The sequence below is a fragment of the Alnus glutinosa genome, chromosome 6, assembly GCF_958979055.1.
Source record: "Alnus glutinosa chromosome 6, dhAlnGlut1.1, whole genome shotgun sequence".
Lineage (NCBI taxonomy): Eukaryota > Viridiplantae > Streptophyta > Magnoliopsida > Fagales > Betulaceae > Alnus > Alnus glutinosa.
This window is the reverse complement of record NC_084891.1, coordinates 28,600,137-28,617,598: the sequence shown is the minus strand read 5'-3', so window position 1 is coordinate 28,617,598 and position 17,462 is coordinate 28,600,137. Positions and strand designations below refer to the sequence as shown.

Genomic DNA, 17,462 nt, shown 5'->3' with positions numbered 1-17,462 from the left:
CCTTTACCTATATGTAGGTGTTTATTCCTTTGAAATGGTTTGAAACACCGAAACTTATTGAAATTTTCCTATTTGGGTCGTATTCTAAAATTTAGGCGATCTCTGGCCTGGTTTTGGGCCTAAGCACATAGTTAGTAGAGCCCTTTTAAACGAAGGCCACTTTTGGGCGTAATGCCCAATAATATGAACCTGCGATTTTCTATTAAGAGAATGAATTTTAAAATGGATTAAGATAAGGTGATAGTGAGAGATTATTTGTGGAACTTATGAAAAATTAAAATGTATAGTTAGGGTTTTATAAAGTCTCTTTTAATTATATGCTCAAATCGTCTACGTTTTGAGTAAATAATTGTAGACGATTTTAATCCTCTTACAATTGGCTTGGCGTATGCAATTATATTAACTCAAACCGTTGATAAAATGTCATTTGCCAATCCCAAGTAGTAATTGGTCGGGATGGTGATTACTTCTTGGTCGGGTGGTCTTATCACTTCTCATCTTTTGAAGGGTGGTGGCTGACCAACTTTAGTTTTTCATTTTTTTTTACGTATTTTAATGCTTGTATGGCTTAATCCAAATATATATATATATATAATCCAAATCTTTCATTTTCAATGAACATTTTTTTTTTTAATTGAACGAGGGAAAATGGTTATAAGGGAAGATCATTTCCATTCTTGATCTAAAAGAAAGAGAAAATAGAAAATCCTAAAGAAAAGTAATAAAAAACCGAAAAAAAAAAACATGAAATCTTTAACAATAGATCTGAAATGAAAACAAATAAATACAAACAAACAGTAAAAAATGATACAAACAAGTGATTTGATCCTTTCAATATATCCACATAAAGCAGTACAGAAACAAAATGGGTACAGATTAGAGTAAACCTATTTGAATCAATGAATAATTTGAATTGGCTACGCTTTTTGCCCAAGTCTTTTTCTTTCTACCAAAAAAGAGAAAGTATTAACAAATAATTCAAAACACTTACAAAATATTCAAATTTACTTTCATGCTAAGTCAAAATATTTTCCCAAATAAAAACCAAAAAATACCATTTAAATTTTTTTGCCAAAAGAACCCACGAGTACGTACAACTGTGGTAATGCTTCATTCTTCATAGTTTTCTCGTATTTCTCGATTTCTATTTATCAAAATAGACATATATAGTGGATATAATCAATCCCCACCGTCGCACTACTCCTTATCTCATATTTAAACTCGATCAACAGTGCGGGGTATAGCAGCATGTTTGTCCTGATTAAGCAAAGGAACCCAAGATATTTTTTTTTTAACGTCTTCAATTAATTGTTATTTTTCCACTATTGGGGTGCTACAATGCCGTGTACGGTGTACGCATTCAATTATCTTCGGCCACCATTCTTTTTTCTTCGGACTATTGGAAATTTGGAATCTACAAATGTTCTTAACAAAAATGAAGCTTGTTAGAACAATTAACCGCGGACCAAGGTATCGGTTTGAAGTGCCTCCAAAGAAAATAAAAGTTTAACATAAAAGCTAGGATCATAGGAACCGATGCTAATGTGTTAAAATAGATGATTTTTTATTTTTTATTTTTTTGTAACTGTACTCTGATAAATTGATCAATGGCCAACGTATTGGTGCTGATAGCCAACCATTCTTCGAAGATATAAAAAAACATTTTAATAATTTTCTGTTGCAGATAAACAAAGGTGTCTCCGTGTCAGCGATCTTAAAAGCACCCAATCAACAATTGATGACAATACACAACAGGCCCTAAGAGCCACTAGCAGCAGACTCACTATCATTTTCCCTAATTTAAGGAATCAAACCACTTTTTTTTTTTTCCTTATATAAAAATACATCACAACAGCTTCCCTTTATCTTTTCATATATATTAAAATATTATTTATTTTGCGTTTTACATTTTTTTGTTTTTAACTTTAATTAGTCTTCTCTCTCATCTGTCTTCCTATCCGATTCCATCTCTTTCTCATCTCCATCTCCCTCTCATCTCCATCTTCCCATCATGTGAAGCAAATCCACAAAGAAAAGTGGATTGTCCCGCTGTTTCTAAAGGAAAGTGCAACTCGTCGAGCTTATTCATGTTGTCTAGCAGTTGTCTTTCCTTTTTGTTTCTACGGTGGGGGTTTTCGGGATTTTTTTCATGGTGGGTGGGTTTTGTTCTTAGGGGGATCTCATATCATGGCATAAATTCTAGAAATCTCACATCATGGCGTAGATTCTGGAAACCTAAGGCAAGGATTTCATGTTCGTCTTTGTTGAATTGGGGTTTTCTTTCTGTGGAAGCTTTCAAACCACAAAGAAAAATGAAGAATTGAACGCTGGTTCGTGTCAGTAATTCATGTTCTTCGGCGGTTGTGGACATGGTGAGACGACAGGAAAACAGAGAGAAATCTGTGCGAGGACATGCGTGAAGGAGAGAGGATAAAGACTTTTTTTTATTAACAACAATCTATTTGGTAGCTACAGTGTTATCCAATGTATTGGGAAGCACTATAACTTCTCAAGGAGGTGCATGAATAATAGAGCAACTGTTGTGGTGTCATCTTTTGCAATTTTTTTTAAAATTTTCTTTATTTTAGGAAATAGAATCACTTATAGGGCATCTACTACTAGTTCTCTAAAAGTTCTCAATATATTTACCACCAAATGTACTCTAAAAGATACTTGAGATACTATCACCATCAGAACAAGAAAGCCCAAGTGCATGTCACAGAGGACCAGAGGAGAAAGAGTAATGACTGATCATGATTCATACACCTGCAGAGATGTCAGGTTTCAAATGGTACCAGAAACCAAAACAAAATAAGCCACATTTGATAATATAAACTCATATTGATGGAAGTAAAATTGAATCGTAGAACAAACTTTTGGATATATATTATTATCACACTAAAAAAATGCAATTACATGCTTATCAATTAAGAATTAATCCACTTGAATACTTAATTAAGTTGGTGATGAGCTCAAGGTTGTTGGAGAATGTGAGAAACACCTAACTTGAAAATTATTAGTGCAGATGGTTATTAACTGAAATTAAGTTTACAAGTGCACAAATCATTGATGAGCATTCCATTCCTCAACTTATTTACAAGCATAGGTTGAATTTATATTTCAAAATTAACCATTTAGTTACAATTAGCTCTAACAATCATCAACATAACTCGCCAATTCGATACTAACACGACATAAAATTAAAGGATTATAATTTAGTGTAATAGGGTTCAAGCCAAAATGGGCCAATTTGTTAGACATTATTAATAAAAGGATCAAATTAGTGTCAACTCACTTAACTCTGCACCATTTTTCCATCTTATGCTTGGCTTATGTGGCATATGTGCCTCCACGTCGGTTGGGGCACACACCTATTCACCTACGCATTTTTTATCCATATGACAGATTCATTGCCCCTTTTATGTGAGGAGTTTTGGGTACGTTGAACTTTGCACGATAATATTCCTAGGAACACTTCTATATGCCTTCAAGCAAGGCCCCAAACAATTGAATAAACGATGCCCACGTAATGTCCAAGCCTTTTTTTTTTTTTTTAGAAAAATATAATTTAACCCTTTAATCTATCGGCCGTTTTATGGATAGTCTATCAAACTATTAACGCTTGGACTACCAAAATATTTGAAAAATGTTCATTTTGACAAAATATACCCATAATACATCTGTCAAAATCATTTTCCAATTAAAAAAAAATTAAATTAAAAATTTTAAAAATTAAATTAAAAAAAAAGTAAAATTTTATTTTTAATTTCTTTTAAAAAAATAAAAAGTTGATGTTTAGGGTGGTTGCCACCATTGGAGAGGGAGTTAACCTGCGAACCACCCTTCTTAGAGGGTGACAGCTACCTCTAAACACTAATTTTCTTTAATTTTTTTTTTTTAAAAAAAAATAAAATTTTAGTTTTTATTTTTTGATGATTGGTCTATCTCACGCATCAACAAACCAAGCAGAAACAAACCAAGCAGGCATTCATGTGGTTTGTACAGAATGATTTGTAAAAATGGGATAGAGGAATTCTTCAAGCTTGGGATCAGACGAGTTAAAGATTAGAGTGTCCAGATGTAATAACCAGGCTTTTGGGGCTGACACCCATCCGCCATCTTCATTGCGAGAACCAACCACTCATCACTTCCCGTTCACTGCCTGCAGGATCGTGGCTTTCACGTGCTCCAATTTGGCATCTTATAGAAGGGACTTCAACCCGTGCCATTCTTTTTCTACTCGATGTGGGATTACCGAACAAATCCATTCTCTCCGTCTCTCTATTCCAACTATTCTTTAAAGGTCTCAGACTCTCAAAAACCGATTAGGATCCGAAGCTCCTTGCTGAATTTTGAGGTTCTGTTTAGATTTGGGATTTAAAAATAACAATTTTTAAATGTATGATTTGAAAATAGTAATTTTAAAAATATAACAAAATTATAATTTAATATTTAAAATTACAGTTCAATTTTTAAAATTGTGCGTTTATAAAAATATATTTTCTTGCATACAATTTGAAAATACAGTTTTTTTTTTTTTCGAAGTTTTTAAATTAAAATTTTTTGAAAACGCAATTAAAAACAATTCATTTCTACTATTTTATTTAAAATCACTTAAAATCAAAATGCCAAACACACTCTTATGAATCCAAACAATAATTGTAAGTGTTTATAAAATTCACCTCTTTTTCTTTGACCTGCTTAGATAAGTAAGATCTTTATCCATCAAAAACATTTTAATCTATGAAAAATGGTTCTTTTTTTCTTGTGGCCATCCTTTTATCTTTTTTATTTTTTAAAATTATTATTGAATTTGTGGGTTCGTAGGATTCATACAGATTCATAAATCTTTGATTTGATTTTATTTTTTTAAAAAAAAGAATATATATAGCTAGTCTCTTATACATTTTGTGATCACGTGATTTTCCCAGTCAGCAAACAAAAGGATCTTGTTTTCCATGTCAGCAATCATAAACCACCCAGTCAAGCTTATATACGGGAGGCCGAAACATGTTTTCAGGGATAACAAGATGATCTGCTAAAAAAACCGGACAAAGTAAAGGTCCATCCACAGAACCCAGTCTATTGACCAGCGTCCAAAACAAAGCCATATATCTGATCCAAGCCTACGATTGATACACATACCCTTTGTACCTCTGCAACAGTAGTACACTCGAGAGCACTCGATAACAGCCCCTAAAGTCTCTTCAGATATCTTCCACCAAATGTACTCTAAAGATACGCTTCAGACACTACTATCAGAACAAGAAGCCCAAGTGCATGTCAACGTTTGGAGGGAGAGGGAAAGAGAAAGAGAGAGTAATCACTGGTCATACTGCGGCAGAGATGTCAGGCTTCGAGTGGCACGAGAAAGAGAGTAATTCAGAAGAGGAAGTAGAGGCGTGTAATTATGAACGTAGCCTGTGAAAAATAAATAAGCATTAGGGATATTTTTTTTTCACTGTGCTTAAATAGCCCGTTCTTTTCATAATAGCAGAAAAGGCCAATTTTGTGTAACCGTTACCTCCCACGCGTCCAACCCTCTTCTTTAAATACTGCTTTTGGTCAGATTTACTGTTCCTTAATTACAATCTTATCTTGGAAATCATCTTTCTTTATTATAGCCATTAATATACGTTAATGTCTTTCAGGCTCTTCACTTCAATCTAGCCATCTAGATTTTCCGGTGACTGTGAAAAATGTCGCCGTTTGGGAGCAACAAGAGCTGGAATGGGGTGGAGGGTAAGCATTATCCTGCCTCACTTGCCTCCCATGAGGATGCTGTCAGGGACCCTATAGTCTTCTGGGACACTCTGAGGCGCTTCCATTTTATGATGAACACCAAGTTTATGTAAGTCCTTTTTTTTTTCCTCTCATTTTTTCTGTTGGACAATATAGTTTTTTGGGGGGATTTCCACATTGATTATAACACACATAGCAGTATGTGATGTACATGGGATTTCCACATTTTATTTGGAGTTTGTTTTATGCTCCTATTTTTATGTTTGATTCATGTGGTTGTGTTTTTTTAATCTTCCATTCTTTTTTCCTTGTTATTTTAAGGATTCCCGTGATTGGGGGGAAGGAGCTAGATTTGCATGTTCTTTATGTAGAGGTTACAAAAAGGGGTGGTTATGAGAAGGTTTGCTCTTATATCTAATCCAATCTTACTGTGGATGCATTATGATTTTCCACCGAGAATGAAAGAAAAATGTGCAGGTTGTTGCAGAGAAGAAATGGAGGGAAGTGGGTAATATTTTCAGGTTCTCTCCAACCACAACAAGTGCTTCCTTTGTATTGAGGAAACACTACTTCAGTCTCCTTTACCATTATGAACAGGTCTACTTCTTTAAGCTGCAGGGTCCTGTTTTCACTCCAACAGGTAGTTAAAATCGTTTTATATATCCTCTTTTCTTGTCTCATTTTCTCTGTTTTAAGAGGTAGTTTTGTTCCTTAATCTTGTCTCTGATAATATTGTTTCTTGATCCAATTTTTTCTTTTTCTTTTAAAAAAAAAAAATCATTTTATGGGTCCTGTTTTATTTCTGTCCAGTTTCATTTCCTGCTAGCAATCCTTCGTGGAGACCTGAATTGGCTCTTGTGGAATACTCCCCCAAAACGACGATTGTTGAAGGTTTTTCTTTTTCCTCCCTAATTTATCGATTTTACTTGGATAATAATGCAAGCTAGTTTTTCCATTCTCATTTCACTTACACGAAAATATAAGAGGATAAAGTGAGTGTCAACCACACCACACATAGTTGTTTGTTTTAATTTCTCTGCCACATAATGTTGTGTTTAATTTATGTGTAAGTCAATGAATCTCTTAGGATGCCAAGTGGATTGCCTTTATATGGTGGTTAACTTATTTAGATATGTTAGATGTGCATGTCAATCTAAGAAAATATGTGGCTATTATGTGTCTTAAAGGTTTAAAATTATTTTTTAGTTGCCTTTAATGGTAGTTGATGGGTCCAAAGCATGAAGGCAATAACTCTGTAGCCAAGGGCCTCACACGCCTCGCAGTATTACTAAAGCTTCTCTTCTTTCGTGTATTATTTTTTGGTGTTTCTCAATTGTCTGGGTTTTCTTTTCTTCAATATATATATATTTTTTTCTTTTTAGTTCTTTCTTTTGGTTGTTTTCAAGAACTAAAAACTACTATAGTTATCAAATAATAATTAGAATATATTATAGTATGCAATCAATTGACTTAAGACCCCATTTGATTGTTTTGGTGCCTTAAGTTGGAATCATCAATTGATTTAGGACCCCATTTGATTTCCTCAAAAAAACTTATTCAAACTAGACAAAAAATTGGATGTAAAGAGGCCAATATTGGGTTTTTCTATGAGTTTTTAGAGTAATGCGAAATACTACACCCTCATCCCATTGGGCATTTTGGCTTGATCTATTCTTGTTATATATATATATATATACTTACTTTCCCGGATCGGTAAAGCGGTTGTAAGAGCCTAGCTACTAGCATTTATAAGAGACATATATATATATCCACCGGTAGGATAGAGGTTTAGTATTTAGCATTACTCGAGTTTTATAACATGGCCACAAGGGTCAAGCCAATAGGGGCCAAACTTAACATTTTGGCCCTAATATAACATATATGTATTAGTGCCCATAGGGTTTAAGCCAATACAGGCCCCTCCCTTGGTCCGTCTCTTAGTGCATATCATTCCACTTAAAAGGTCTTTGTTATAGGTTTTATGAAGATTAGTGACGTGGTTGACATGTTAGCCACTAACTAATTAAACTTAACCATTTTGCCAATTATGGATTGTCACATTAGCTGGTAAGATAACTTGTAGTAAAAGCTGTAGTGTACTCCCTAACAGCACTCTTTTCCATAACATAGTTAGGGGCTTCTTCTAATTGCTATGGGAGCAACTAACTAGCTTTATATCAAACTTTCTGCTACCATCTTGTACAGGCCCTTCATGCTTCTCAGCTCTTGGAACAATTGAAGGGAAATTCGATTGTGGTTATTTGGTGTCTGTGAAATTAGGTTCTGAGGTTCTTAGAGGAGTACTTTACCATCCGGAGCAGCCAGATTCTTCTTCCTCAGTTCCCGAATCCAACACTGCCATTATACCATACACATACAAACCTCACCATTCCGGTCGTCGTCGTCGGAGAAGGAAAAGTAAAAGAAGGGGAGACCCCAACTATCCAAAGCCCAATCGGAGTGGCTATAACTTCTTCTTTGCCGAGAAGCATTACAAGCTCAAATCTTTGTACCCGAACAGAGAAAGGGAGTTCACAAAGATGATTGGCGAGTCATGGAGCAACCTCAGCCCAGAGGATAGGATGGTAATCTCCAAGACACTTTACAAACCTCTTCTGGGTTGTTTCTCTGTGGAATTATTTATCTCTTGCATGGTAGAATGAAAAGAAAAGCAGTAAGCTTTTTGTTAGAAAGGGTGCTTTTTGCTTTTACCCTTAAATTAATTTTCATGTTGATTATACTTAGATTTGCATTTGATTGTTAACGATTTCTGGTTTCCTAATAGGTTTACCAGAACATTGGGTTGAAAGACAAGGAACGGTACAAGAGAGAATTGAAAGAGTACAAAGAGAAAATGAAGCTCGGCCAGGCAATGAACTATTAGGGATGGAGAACAGAGGAAGCCAGGAAAAGCAAAAGAAATTTAAGGCAACTTCTTGGGTTGTACTATTTATGTGGTTGGCTGTTAGGAAACTGCAATTCTTGCATGCATATTGATACTACCCTTCACTGATGTTGCTGGTGACTATTCTGCATGGACAGGAAGTGGTTTTCCTACAGCCAAGTGTTCCAATTGTACCACTTTGGAGGAAGATAAAAGGAAGGGTGCATTGACACTTTTTGAACCGGATCGGGATCTTTAGTAATTTGGTTTTTCAAATTTCAAAAACTTCGGATTGGATTAGGGGTGCCTGTCCTAGGATGTTCGAGCAAGTGAGCTTCAGAAACCTGCTCGAGCATCTCGAGACCTGTAACAAGTGAACCATGGTAGAGGGCAAGCTACGGGCCTGTCAGTGCCACGGAATTTTTGTACAAGGCCTCTTTCGAAGTCTGAGAACTGATTCTCATATGGCGACTTGAGGCTCTAGGTTCATTTCAGGCAGACTCTTTTACCTAGGTTTAGCAACCTAAATATTCTAGTGATAATGTGATAATTGATTCCTTAAAGCAGAACCTTCAAAGCCTTGGATTCTTAAGCCTCCCTCCATAGATAGTAGAGCATAAATAACACGGAGGATTTTTTGCTGTTTTCCCCTGTAACGTTTTTGTGAGAACTTGCTGAAGAAAAAGCATCTCCAGATGAATCCATGAATCACTGAATCCTTTTACTAAGAAAAAATTGAATAGTATAACTAAATAAAAAATAAAAAATTGAAGGGTGAATTTTTAGGGTGAGTTACCCTTGGTCACCATCTACTTCGTCATACAGAAGATGCGTTTTAACACCAGATGCTATCACCTCCATTATTACATTTTAACCATTGTGAATAGATGTATCTAAAAAAAAAATAAAAAAATAGGCCATTGTTAATAGATGAACAAATAGCATGCTTGGCTACATGAGTAGAAAAAAAAAATATCACCAACGAAGATCCAGAACAAATGCAACACCAAGAGATCAAGCAACATGATTGATTGTTCATCCACACTAGTTAAGACCACAAAGAATCGTGTTTTCTACCTTCAAAAATAGCACATTTACTTTACCAAAAAATAAAACAGTACACGATCTCATATAAATGATATAAAACATACCTATTCCATGAATATATGGATATTGACACATCCGAAAGCCAGTCTCATATTGAAAAGATAATTCATATTGAGTAGGTTAATTATAAAAGTGCTCATAGATGCTTAGTCCTATATTCTAGAGAGTTTCAATTGTAACTTAACTAGATTAGAGGGGTTTAAAAGGTTACTCCCACATTGATTAAACTAATAATCGTTACATACAAGACAATGAAAGAGAAACATATTCCCACATCGGATGAAGTGCAGTGAAAGAGAAGGTAAGAAAAGTCATGATTTTTTAATAGAAATGTTATTAAGAAATATATATATATTTTTCATGTATTAAGAGACATTTGACAATTTTATACATGGAGTTACAAGAATTTTGTCATGCTGGAGTACACACAGCTATAGAATCAAACCGACAGTGACACCGTATTTTCCCTTCTTTAATCTTTTGATACATATAGTGCTTGAAGACCGTAGTAAATTAATGTATTTTGCTAAGGTGTTCTGAAATTGAAAGATTACACGAGACCAATTAACATGGATCACTGAAGATCAAAATGCCATCAAATCAAGATACCAAACCAAGAAGAAATGTTATGTTTCAATTATAGTAACTTTGAATAGTAGTTTCATAACCAAACACAAAGATATAGACGGGCGGCAGAATCCTTCGTGAATTCAGCAAAACGACAATTTAACTGAATTTGGTATTTAGATATCTTGATTCAGTAATACCCAAAGAAGAAAAGTCTCTGATTTGAAGCAATTTATCAAGAAATGCTATCAGGTCCATCACTGAAACTCAGGAAAAAAAGGGACCAAAAGGCAAAAGCACCAACCAAATTTCAAGCACTGGTCTTCTTCTGCTGCATATCAACCACCTTCTTCCACGAGTCTCGGCTAGAAATCTCGTCCCACCACCTACCCACATTGTCTCTGGAAGTGAAGAGCTCACCCCTATCAGTGGCGCTCACCAAGTACTGCGCGTTGGGCAAGTGAGAAAGATCGGCCAAAGAGAATTCTTCGCCGGCCAAGAACCGGGTCTCCTGCAGCCTCTTCTCGTACACGTCCAGCACCTTGGACAGCTTTTCCTCGTTCTGCTTGATCGCCACCTGGTCTTGCTTGATCTTCATTCGCGGCGCGAACGCAAGCTGAAACACCAAAGCCGAGCTTGGTGGGCTGAAGCTCTGCCCTTCCGCCTCTAGCCACTGGTCTATGGATGCTTTTGCCAGTGGGTTCGTCCCGTATAGTCCTTTGTTTCCTTGGTCCGCGTACTTCTCACAAATGTATCGGCATATCGCCCGAGACTCTGAATTACCCACAAAAAAAAGAAGAAGAAGAAATTGTTACCTATGGATTTACAGCGAAGGAGTAAATAGAATGAATGAAGATGATAAAATTGTGGCTATATTTACCAAAGAGGGATATGCCGTCGTCTTCAAATGCTGGTACTTGGCCAAAGGGCTGGATCTTGAGGAAGTCAGGCTTCTTGTGCTCCCCCTTCGACATGTTAACGGGGATGAGCTGGAAGTCGACGTTTTTCTCAAGGAGACAGGCTAGGACCCTGGACACAGCTGTGGACATGGCTGGTCCGTACACTTTTACTGGAGTCGCCATTGGAAATTGGAGTAGGAATGAGGTTGGATGGGGGTTTCGGGTTTTGGGTTTCTTTTCTGTGTTTGGAATGTGTATTCTTGTTTCGTTTACGACCACTCAAAGAAGAGAGGATCGGAGGACCTTTGCCTCCTCTCCCACTTTATCCTTTGCTTGAGCTGAGAGCAAGGGAGCCAGGGAGGGTAGTTGGCTTGGGTGTTGGGACCAGCCAGCAGGAAGAACCTAAAAAGTGGGCGCCCGGCTTAACGGAGACAATCTAAGGGGCCCAACTATGCTTCGACCTATGGGCAAAGGTCTGCAATGGTCAATGGGCTTCTTCCACGGGCGTGTATGGGCCGAAATGACATGGAAATGGGAAAAAAAGACCCGAGGAAGCTCGGAAGGTTTGCACAGGCCGATCGTCTCAAGCTGTCAATGGCTCATAATATGACGCTAACATGATTTTACAGTAAACGGATTCTCTTCCTTTCAAATAAAATGCAGAGTAGCCGGTTAGTCAAATAATCAAGGGTAAACTTGTTATTTTTCATTTTTTTAAACAATTTTATCCTTTATTTTTTGACTAACCGGCCCGTTTGCAATTTTACAAAATAATGTTAGAAACCACATTTATGCCCGTTATTATTTCACTCGACTTATGTGTTAGTATTAATAAAATCTTAGATCAATCTTTCATTCAAAAAAAAAAAAAATTCTATCAATTATTATTAAAAATAAATAAATTTTAAAAATTAATTGACACTATCATATCAGTAAAGTAAAATTATAATAAAATAAAAGTATAGTTTTTATCATTAATCAGTTTCATATAACTGACATTTTAATCTTGTAAGTGTGATCGTCCTTTGCTTTCAATTAATGTGTTTTGAAAGATAATTATTATTATTATTATTATTATTTGAGAAAGTGTTGTGATGTGATATAAATGTGAAAACTTTTTTAAAGGTACTTTCTATTTTAGGAAAGCGTTTTGTGTTGCTTGTGACATATTTTGTTTTTTTAAGAGGAAAAAACAAACATAACTTGATGGGGAGCTACCATACCATGTTTAAGAATTAGTACATTCCGTAGCAATTTTAACAAACGTGTAATGAATTTCACAATAAATCATTTCCTAAATACTTCAATTCTTACAAGGAAAACTTGCGAACTCCTCCCGTATAGAGATCTAAAATGTTGTTGTTGCATCACTATCAACTAGCACAGGTTGCCCAATTTGAAGGAAGCCTGTTTGATATCAGAGGTGGCATGTTTCGGATGTTCACGTCAAGAGGCAGCATGCGGTATTCAATATCGAGCTCCCTGAACACTTTGATCATCTCTTCAATTAGAAGGGCCCTCCTTGCCCATCTCTCCCCCATGTCCTGATAGTTCATTTTGTGTGTAAGCCACACTGACAACATCAGTTTGTTCATGTCTATCACATCCCTCATTATCACCATTGGAGCTGTGTGCCAGTGCTCATTCTTGCTTTCAATGTACCTACAAATGCAGTAGCCACAAGGCCCACAACAACAAAGTAACTTGAAAATCAAAGGATTTTATGTGGCAAAACACATTGCTATTTATTGAAATTAACAAAATATTTACTAAAAAATAAAAATAAAAAGGCTATAGCAGTAGACTTTAACGTATGTTTGAGCCAAGACAATGCTACTTTTCACACCCATTTTATATCGGCTTACGTGACCTGTTTTAAGTGGTTAACACTTTTGTTTCTTTAAGTGTTTAATTTACATGAGAAGAGTAGTATTAGACTTGGGCCGAAGTACATATAGTTTTTTGAATGGAGAATATATAACCCTATGCAACTTTATAGAAGAAATTGTATTCTATATTGAATTTCAAATTGTTATAGTTCATAGTTCATGGGAAGTAAATAGTCATATGTTTCGGCTATGCTCATTGTAAAAGTGAAGTGGAGGACTAGTTAAGTCAGTGGTTGATGGTACCATGGTGAACCAAAATCAACAATGAAGGAAACAAAGAGCTCTTTTCGAGTAAAGTACTGCAATTTTAGAACAACTCTAATCCTAACCCAGCTAATATATCCAAATCATAAGAGATAAAAGTCCTAAACCAAATACCTATAAAGAGTTCTAAATTTTACTATTCCTGCCCATTACTAGACTCCTTCATGGCTTCTAACATGAATGTGGTAATTCGCATATGGATCTGGGGTAGTGCTAAATAATCCTTCTTGTTCTAACTCTTCTCTTTCTCTCTGCTTTGACTATGGGGATACCATGCCCATTACGGGTGTCAAAGAGCGGATGCTGTCCATCTTCGGAGGAAGGATTTGCTGCTAAGACAGAGTCTATATCTCTAGGAATTAAGTTTCTAATGATGGCAAAACGAAAATCATTATGAAAATAAAGAAGATGGATGTCGTTAAATACCCTGTTATTCTCTCCTTCATCATGGCAACCTTCTCCACTGGGGTGGAGATATGGATACAGAAATCAATTGCATCTCCCATGTCTGGACTACGATAATAATTACCAATGGGCTTGGTAGCCAGAATGCTATTAGGGTATATGATCTTTTGATTATCATATCTCAGAAAAATTGTAGTTAGTATGTTCATCTCTTCAACTACCATCTGAGACCCAAGAAAATATAATTTAGAACATAAATGAAAGACATTCTTATATGAGAGTGCATGATAAAAATCTTATCAAAATCCCCTTTTTACCTGGACTCCTTCAACTTCACAACGATCACCAACATCAAATGGGTGCATTACGAATAAGAAAATTATTGCTTCAAATACTGATTTGCAGGTATTCCCGAAAATAAACACCACCAAGAGAAGTTGTGAACTTAAGAAGACAAGAAAGTGGGAGATTGGAACTCCAAGTATAATAAGCCATATTATCAATATGATGATAGCTACAAGGACGTTCAGCAAATTATGGAGTTCATCAACAGCTGTTTTTGTATCATTGAGAGACAATGCAAGTGCCCTTCTCTCTTTAAATGCATTAACCTAAAACAAAACAATGAAGCATTATTTATTCCACTAGGAGATGCAGCCCATTAAATCAACAAAGAGCATAACTATGTTCTACTTTATGAATTCCATAGCAAGAGGCCGAGAAAGGGAAGGAAAGTAGCCATACCATCCAGTCTTTAAGGGAGGGCTTGCTGATTCCCTGCTTTTCATTTGCTATTCCAAACAAAGTCATTGTCTTCAAAGATTTATCTTTACTCATAAAGCGCATCACATCTTGGAGGTAAATGTATCTTATGCAGTGGTTCACATTTACATAACAATATATCAGGATCGATGTCAAATGTGCATATTTAGAAGACATAATTCCAAAAAAAAAAAAAAAAAAAAAATTAACTACTTCGAACTTCATTTGATCAGAAGAAAAGCAAGGGTAAAAGAACATAAGAACTTACTGCAATCCTGGTTTTGCCACATTTTGAAATATCCTCTTGGCTGCCTCTTTTGCCTGACGTTCACTTTTAATTTGCAACAAAGCTTCATCCTCAATATTAGAATTATGTATCTGCTCATCCAGAGTGGATAAAGCCCCATGCTGAATAATATTAACCATCCTCCTCATATTCCAAGCCGATATATTCTTCAGATTCAGCTTATGCAGGTGATCAACTGGGATCTCCTCATCTTGCCTCTTAGACATTAACCTCGAAAATCTAGAATTCTTCCCAACCGCAGGAGATTGCAATCCACCGCTTCCTATCACTCTCCCACTCCTCGGAAGCAGAGTTGCCCTAAGTTCACCAGGCACAATAACCCCAGCTTTCTCAAACTCCTGAACCTCAGCCATAGCTTCCTCTTCTTCTACGCCATGTCTTTTAAACAATGGCCGACCGGAAAGCGTTTCTATTACATACTGATTGAACAAAGCCTCCCGGATTCGTTCAAAGAATGTGTTTACATGAAAGTTCGAAGCCAGGACCTTGACAAGCAGAGTCTTTAGAAGCCATATCAGGGTACCCAAAAGAAAACAAACAAGAACCTTATTTACATGAGGTAAAATCTTGCTCTTGGTCTCCTTCTTTACCTTGTTATCGAAAATACTATGCCACACAACCAAAACCAGACCCAACCAGAGGCAATTCTGAACAGATTTCCTTAACCCATAAACAAAATACAAAACCCTTTTTCGCAGAAGAAAATTGCGCTCTATAAAGAACACAACCACCCGAATTCCCCAGCCCGAGACTAAACGTCCACAAATTAATGCTAAAACCACTAAAACCCATTTCCATAATGGAAGATCCCACATTGTTTGCTTCTTTATAATCGGAACCCAAAGGCTACAAACTAAAGCCGCAATGATCAAAATAAGACCAACCCATTGAAGCAATGTCAGTTTGCTGAATTTTTGTCTCTTATACTCCTGTGGGATGTCTTCAATATCAGAATCCTCATAATCCTTATCTTCTTCACGCACTCGTCCAGAGTTTACTACTCTTTCTGAACTTTGACATGGCTCCTCTGGCGGGTCTATCAGCCTAGACTTGGTATTGCTTATCACTGACCTCCATGAATCTCGCGATCCTCGCTGAAACGAAACATTCGAACTACACCTCAGAACCTCTTCCCTACCCGAGCTCGAGGACCTTTGGCGGTTTTCTTGGTCCAACATGTCTTTGTTTCTTCGTCGTACAGATTCACTTCTTGCAACCATGAATGTCTCTGAGGAAGCTTGATAGTCGCTGCATGGACTTTCCCTACTAATCTTGTTTACTTCAATGGTTTCTTTGCTACAGCCATTACTATCATCAACCTCGACCACTACTTCGCCTTCTTTTTGGGCCATTTTATTCCAGTGATACATGAGAGCTTAGCGTTCCTCGCTGTGGTTTTTGGCAGAGAAAAAGCTTGGTTTGAAGGACTTTATGAAAGATTCCATAAAAAGAATTCGACGCGGTTCTCAAAAGCATTAAGAGCAACAACTCGTACGTGGGACATAATTGCCGATCTAAAGTAAAAAAGAACAACCCACCAATAGAAAGAAATCTCGACTGTAGAAGTTTTCATGTGAACAGAGAGAAGGCATCCGATAATGGCTGAGAGGGGAGCGTCCGTTAGCAACCGGAAAAAGGAGCATCGGAGCCGAACACTACATCCGTACACGTCATAGCACAGAAGTGCTCTTATGGGGTAATTCATTTTATTTTTTATTTTTGTTTACAGACTATTACTTAAGGAAATATCGTATTCTTACACGCTAGCTAAGACCTGCTTTGTACTAGTAAAAGATATATGGCTTAATTTTTCCACCAAATTGAGAAAAAATTCTCAAATTCTGTACCATCGGTCCTAATCAGCAGTGGACCCAGCCTTGAGAATTTGGGGGGGCCAAATTAAAAAAAAAAAATGTTATAATCCAAAACTAAAAAAATCTGAAAAACCATTTATTCTGGTCTTCCACACCTTAACTTGATATATCATATATAGTATCTTTACAACCAGCAAAAATTTGATCGAGTGAAATCATCACAACTCTAAACCATGATACGCTTTTGAATAGAGAGATTTAAGATTACCTTGTAGACAAAACCAGCACTATTGTCTACTGAGCTTAGTGGAGAAGCAGTGCCCAAAAATGGTGAAAAACCTCTTCCCTCTTCAATACCAGTAAACATCAAAACCAACTTTAAAAAAAAAAAAAAAAAAAAAAAACTACTCATAGAACACTCAAAAAAAAATACCTTCCCTGTAATGCACTAAATGCCAGTTTCCACAATTTCACTCCCAGCAGGAGACTTTCTTTTCCACTACAGGCAGGAACACCCTGCACCCACACCAGAAGATTTTATGTTTCGTATTTGTGAGTACGTGACTTTGTCTCTTTTTCTTTTAGAAGTACTTTTCTTTTTCTTTTTCTTTTTCTTTTTTCTTTTTCATGAGGTCTATATGCCATTTCTTGTTTTCTTATTTCCTGTCTTCTTGAGCCGTTGAGGTGCTGTCCACCAGTCGTCTGTCGACTGTCATGCTAAACTAGTGCCTACAAGTATGGTGTATGGCTATGGGGATGGACCGGATGGTTGTATGGACTAATGGAGAAAAAAAAAAATTTGAACGTGACTCTGACTTGGGG

At 36.4% G+C, this 17,462-nt stretch overlaps 3 protein-coding genes and 1 non-coding gene across 5 annotated transcripts; 1 reads left to right on the top strand and 3 right to left on the bottom strand.

The window, feature by feature from the left end:
• Positions 1–4,045: 4,045 nt before the first annotated feature.
• On the bottom strand, positions 4,046–4,153 carry LOC133872114 (small nucleolar RNA Z279/snoR105/snoR108). The gene has a single exon (XR_009900962.1). It is a non-coding gene; the product is annotated as a small nucleolar RNA Z279/snoR105/snoR108 (small nucleolar RNA).
• Positions 4,154–5,159: 1,006 nt separating this feature from the next.
• Positions 5,160–9,089, top strand: LOC133870898 (high mobility group B protein 9). The gene is made up of 7 exons (XM_062308168.1): positions 5,160–5,564; positions 5,652–5,851; positions 6,064–6,142; positions 6,220–6,382; positions 6,553–6,633; positions 7,948–8,327; positions 8,528–9,089. The coding sequence occupies exons 2-7, from the start codon at positions 5,700–5,702 to the stop codon at positions 8,624–8,626; spliced, it is 954 nt and encodes a 317-aa protein (XP_062164152.1). The 5' UTR covers positions 5,160–5,564; positions 5,652–5,699; the 3' UTR covers positions 8,627–9,089.
• A 285-nt stretch (positions 9,090–9,374) lies between these two features.
• Positions 9,375–11,562, bottom strand: LOC133870899 (glutathione S-transferase-like). 2 transcript variants are annotated; one of them, XM_062308170.1, is made up of 3 exons: positions 11,181–11,562; positions 10,605–11,074; positions 9,375–9,519 (listed from the first exon to the last, which is right to left on the bottom strand). In XM_062308170.1, the coding sequence occupies exons 1-2, from the start codon at positions 11,380–11,382 to the stop codon at positions 10,611–10,613; spliced, it is 666 nt and encodes a 221-aa protein (XP_062164154.1). In that variant the 5' UTR covers positions 11,383–11,562; the 3' UTR covers positions 9,375–9,519; positions 10,605–10,610. The 2 variants fall into 2 exon arrangements, with proteins under 2 accessions (XP_062164154.1, XP_062164153.1); XM_062308169.1 differs by lacking the exon at positions 9,375–9,519 and having other exon boundaries at positions 10,349–11,074.
• Positions 11,563–12,393: 831 nt separating this feature from the next.
• On the bottom strand, positions 12,394–16,484 carry LOC133870532 (mechanosensitive ion channel protein 8-like). The gene is made up of 5 exons (XM_062307693.1): positions 14,788–16,484; positions 14,502–14,625; positions 14,075–14,368; positions 13,779–13,981; positions 12,394–12,861 (listed from the first exon to the last, which is right to left on the bottom strand). Exons 1-5 carry the CDS (start codon positions 16,194–16,196, stop codon positions 12,573–12,575), a joined length of 2,319 nt encoding a protein of 772 aa, XP_062163677.1. The 5' UTR covers positions 16,197–16,484; the 3' UTR covers positions 12,394–12,572.
• Between the last annotated feature and the right edge of the window lie 978 nt (positions 16,485–17,462).

Coding starts and splice junctions, on each gene's coding strand:
- LOC133870899 (XM_062308170.1), bottom strand. CDS start 11,382: ATGGCGACTCCAGTAAAAGTGTACGGACCAGCCATGTCCACAGCTGTG. Junction 11,075..11,180: donor CGACGGCATATCCCTCTTTG/GTAAATATAGCC, acceptor TGGGTAATTCAG/AGTCTCGGGCGATATGCCGA.
- LOC133870898 (XM_062308168.1), top strand. CDS start 5,700: ATGTCGCCGTTTGGGAGCAACAAGAGCTGGAATGGGGTGGAGGGTAAG. Junction 5,852..6,063: donor ATGATGAACACCAAGTTTAT/GTAAGTCCTTTT, acceptor TGTTATTTTAAG/GATTCCCGTGATTGGGGGGA. Junction 6,143..6,219: donor AAAGGGGTGGTTATGAGAAG/GTTTGCTCTTAT, acceptor AAAAATGTGCAG/GTTGTTGCAGAGAAGAAATG.
- LOC133870532 (XM_062307693.1), bottom strand. CDS start 16,196: ATGTATCACTGGAATAAAATGGCCCAAAAAGAAGGCGAAGTAGTGGTC. Junction 14,626..14,787: donor GTGGCAAAACCAGGATTGCA/GTAAGTTCTTAT, acceptor CCACTGCATAAG/ATACATTTACCTCCAAGATG. Junction 14,369..14,501: donor CCTCCCTTAAAGACTGGATG/GTATGGCTACTT, acceptor GTTTTGTTTTAG/GTTAATGCATTTAAAGAGAG.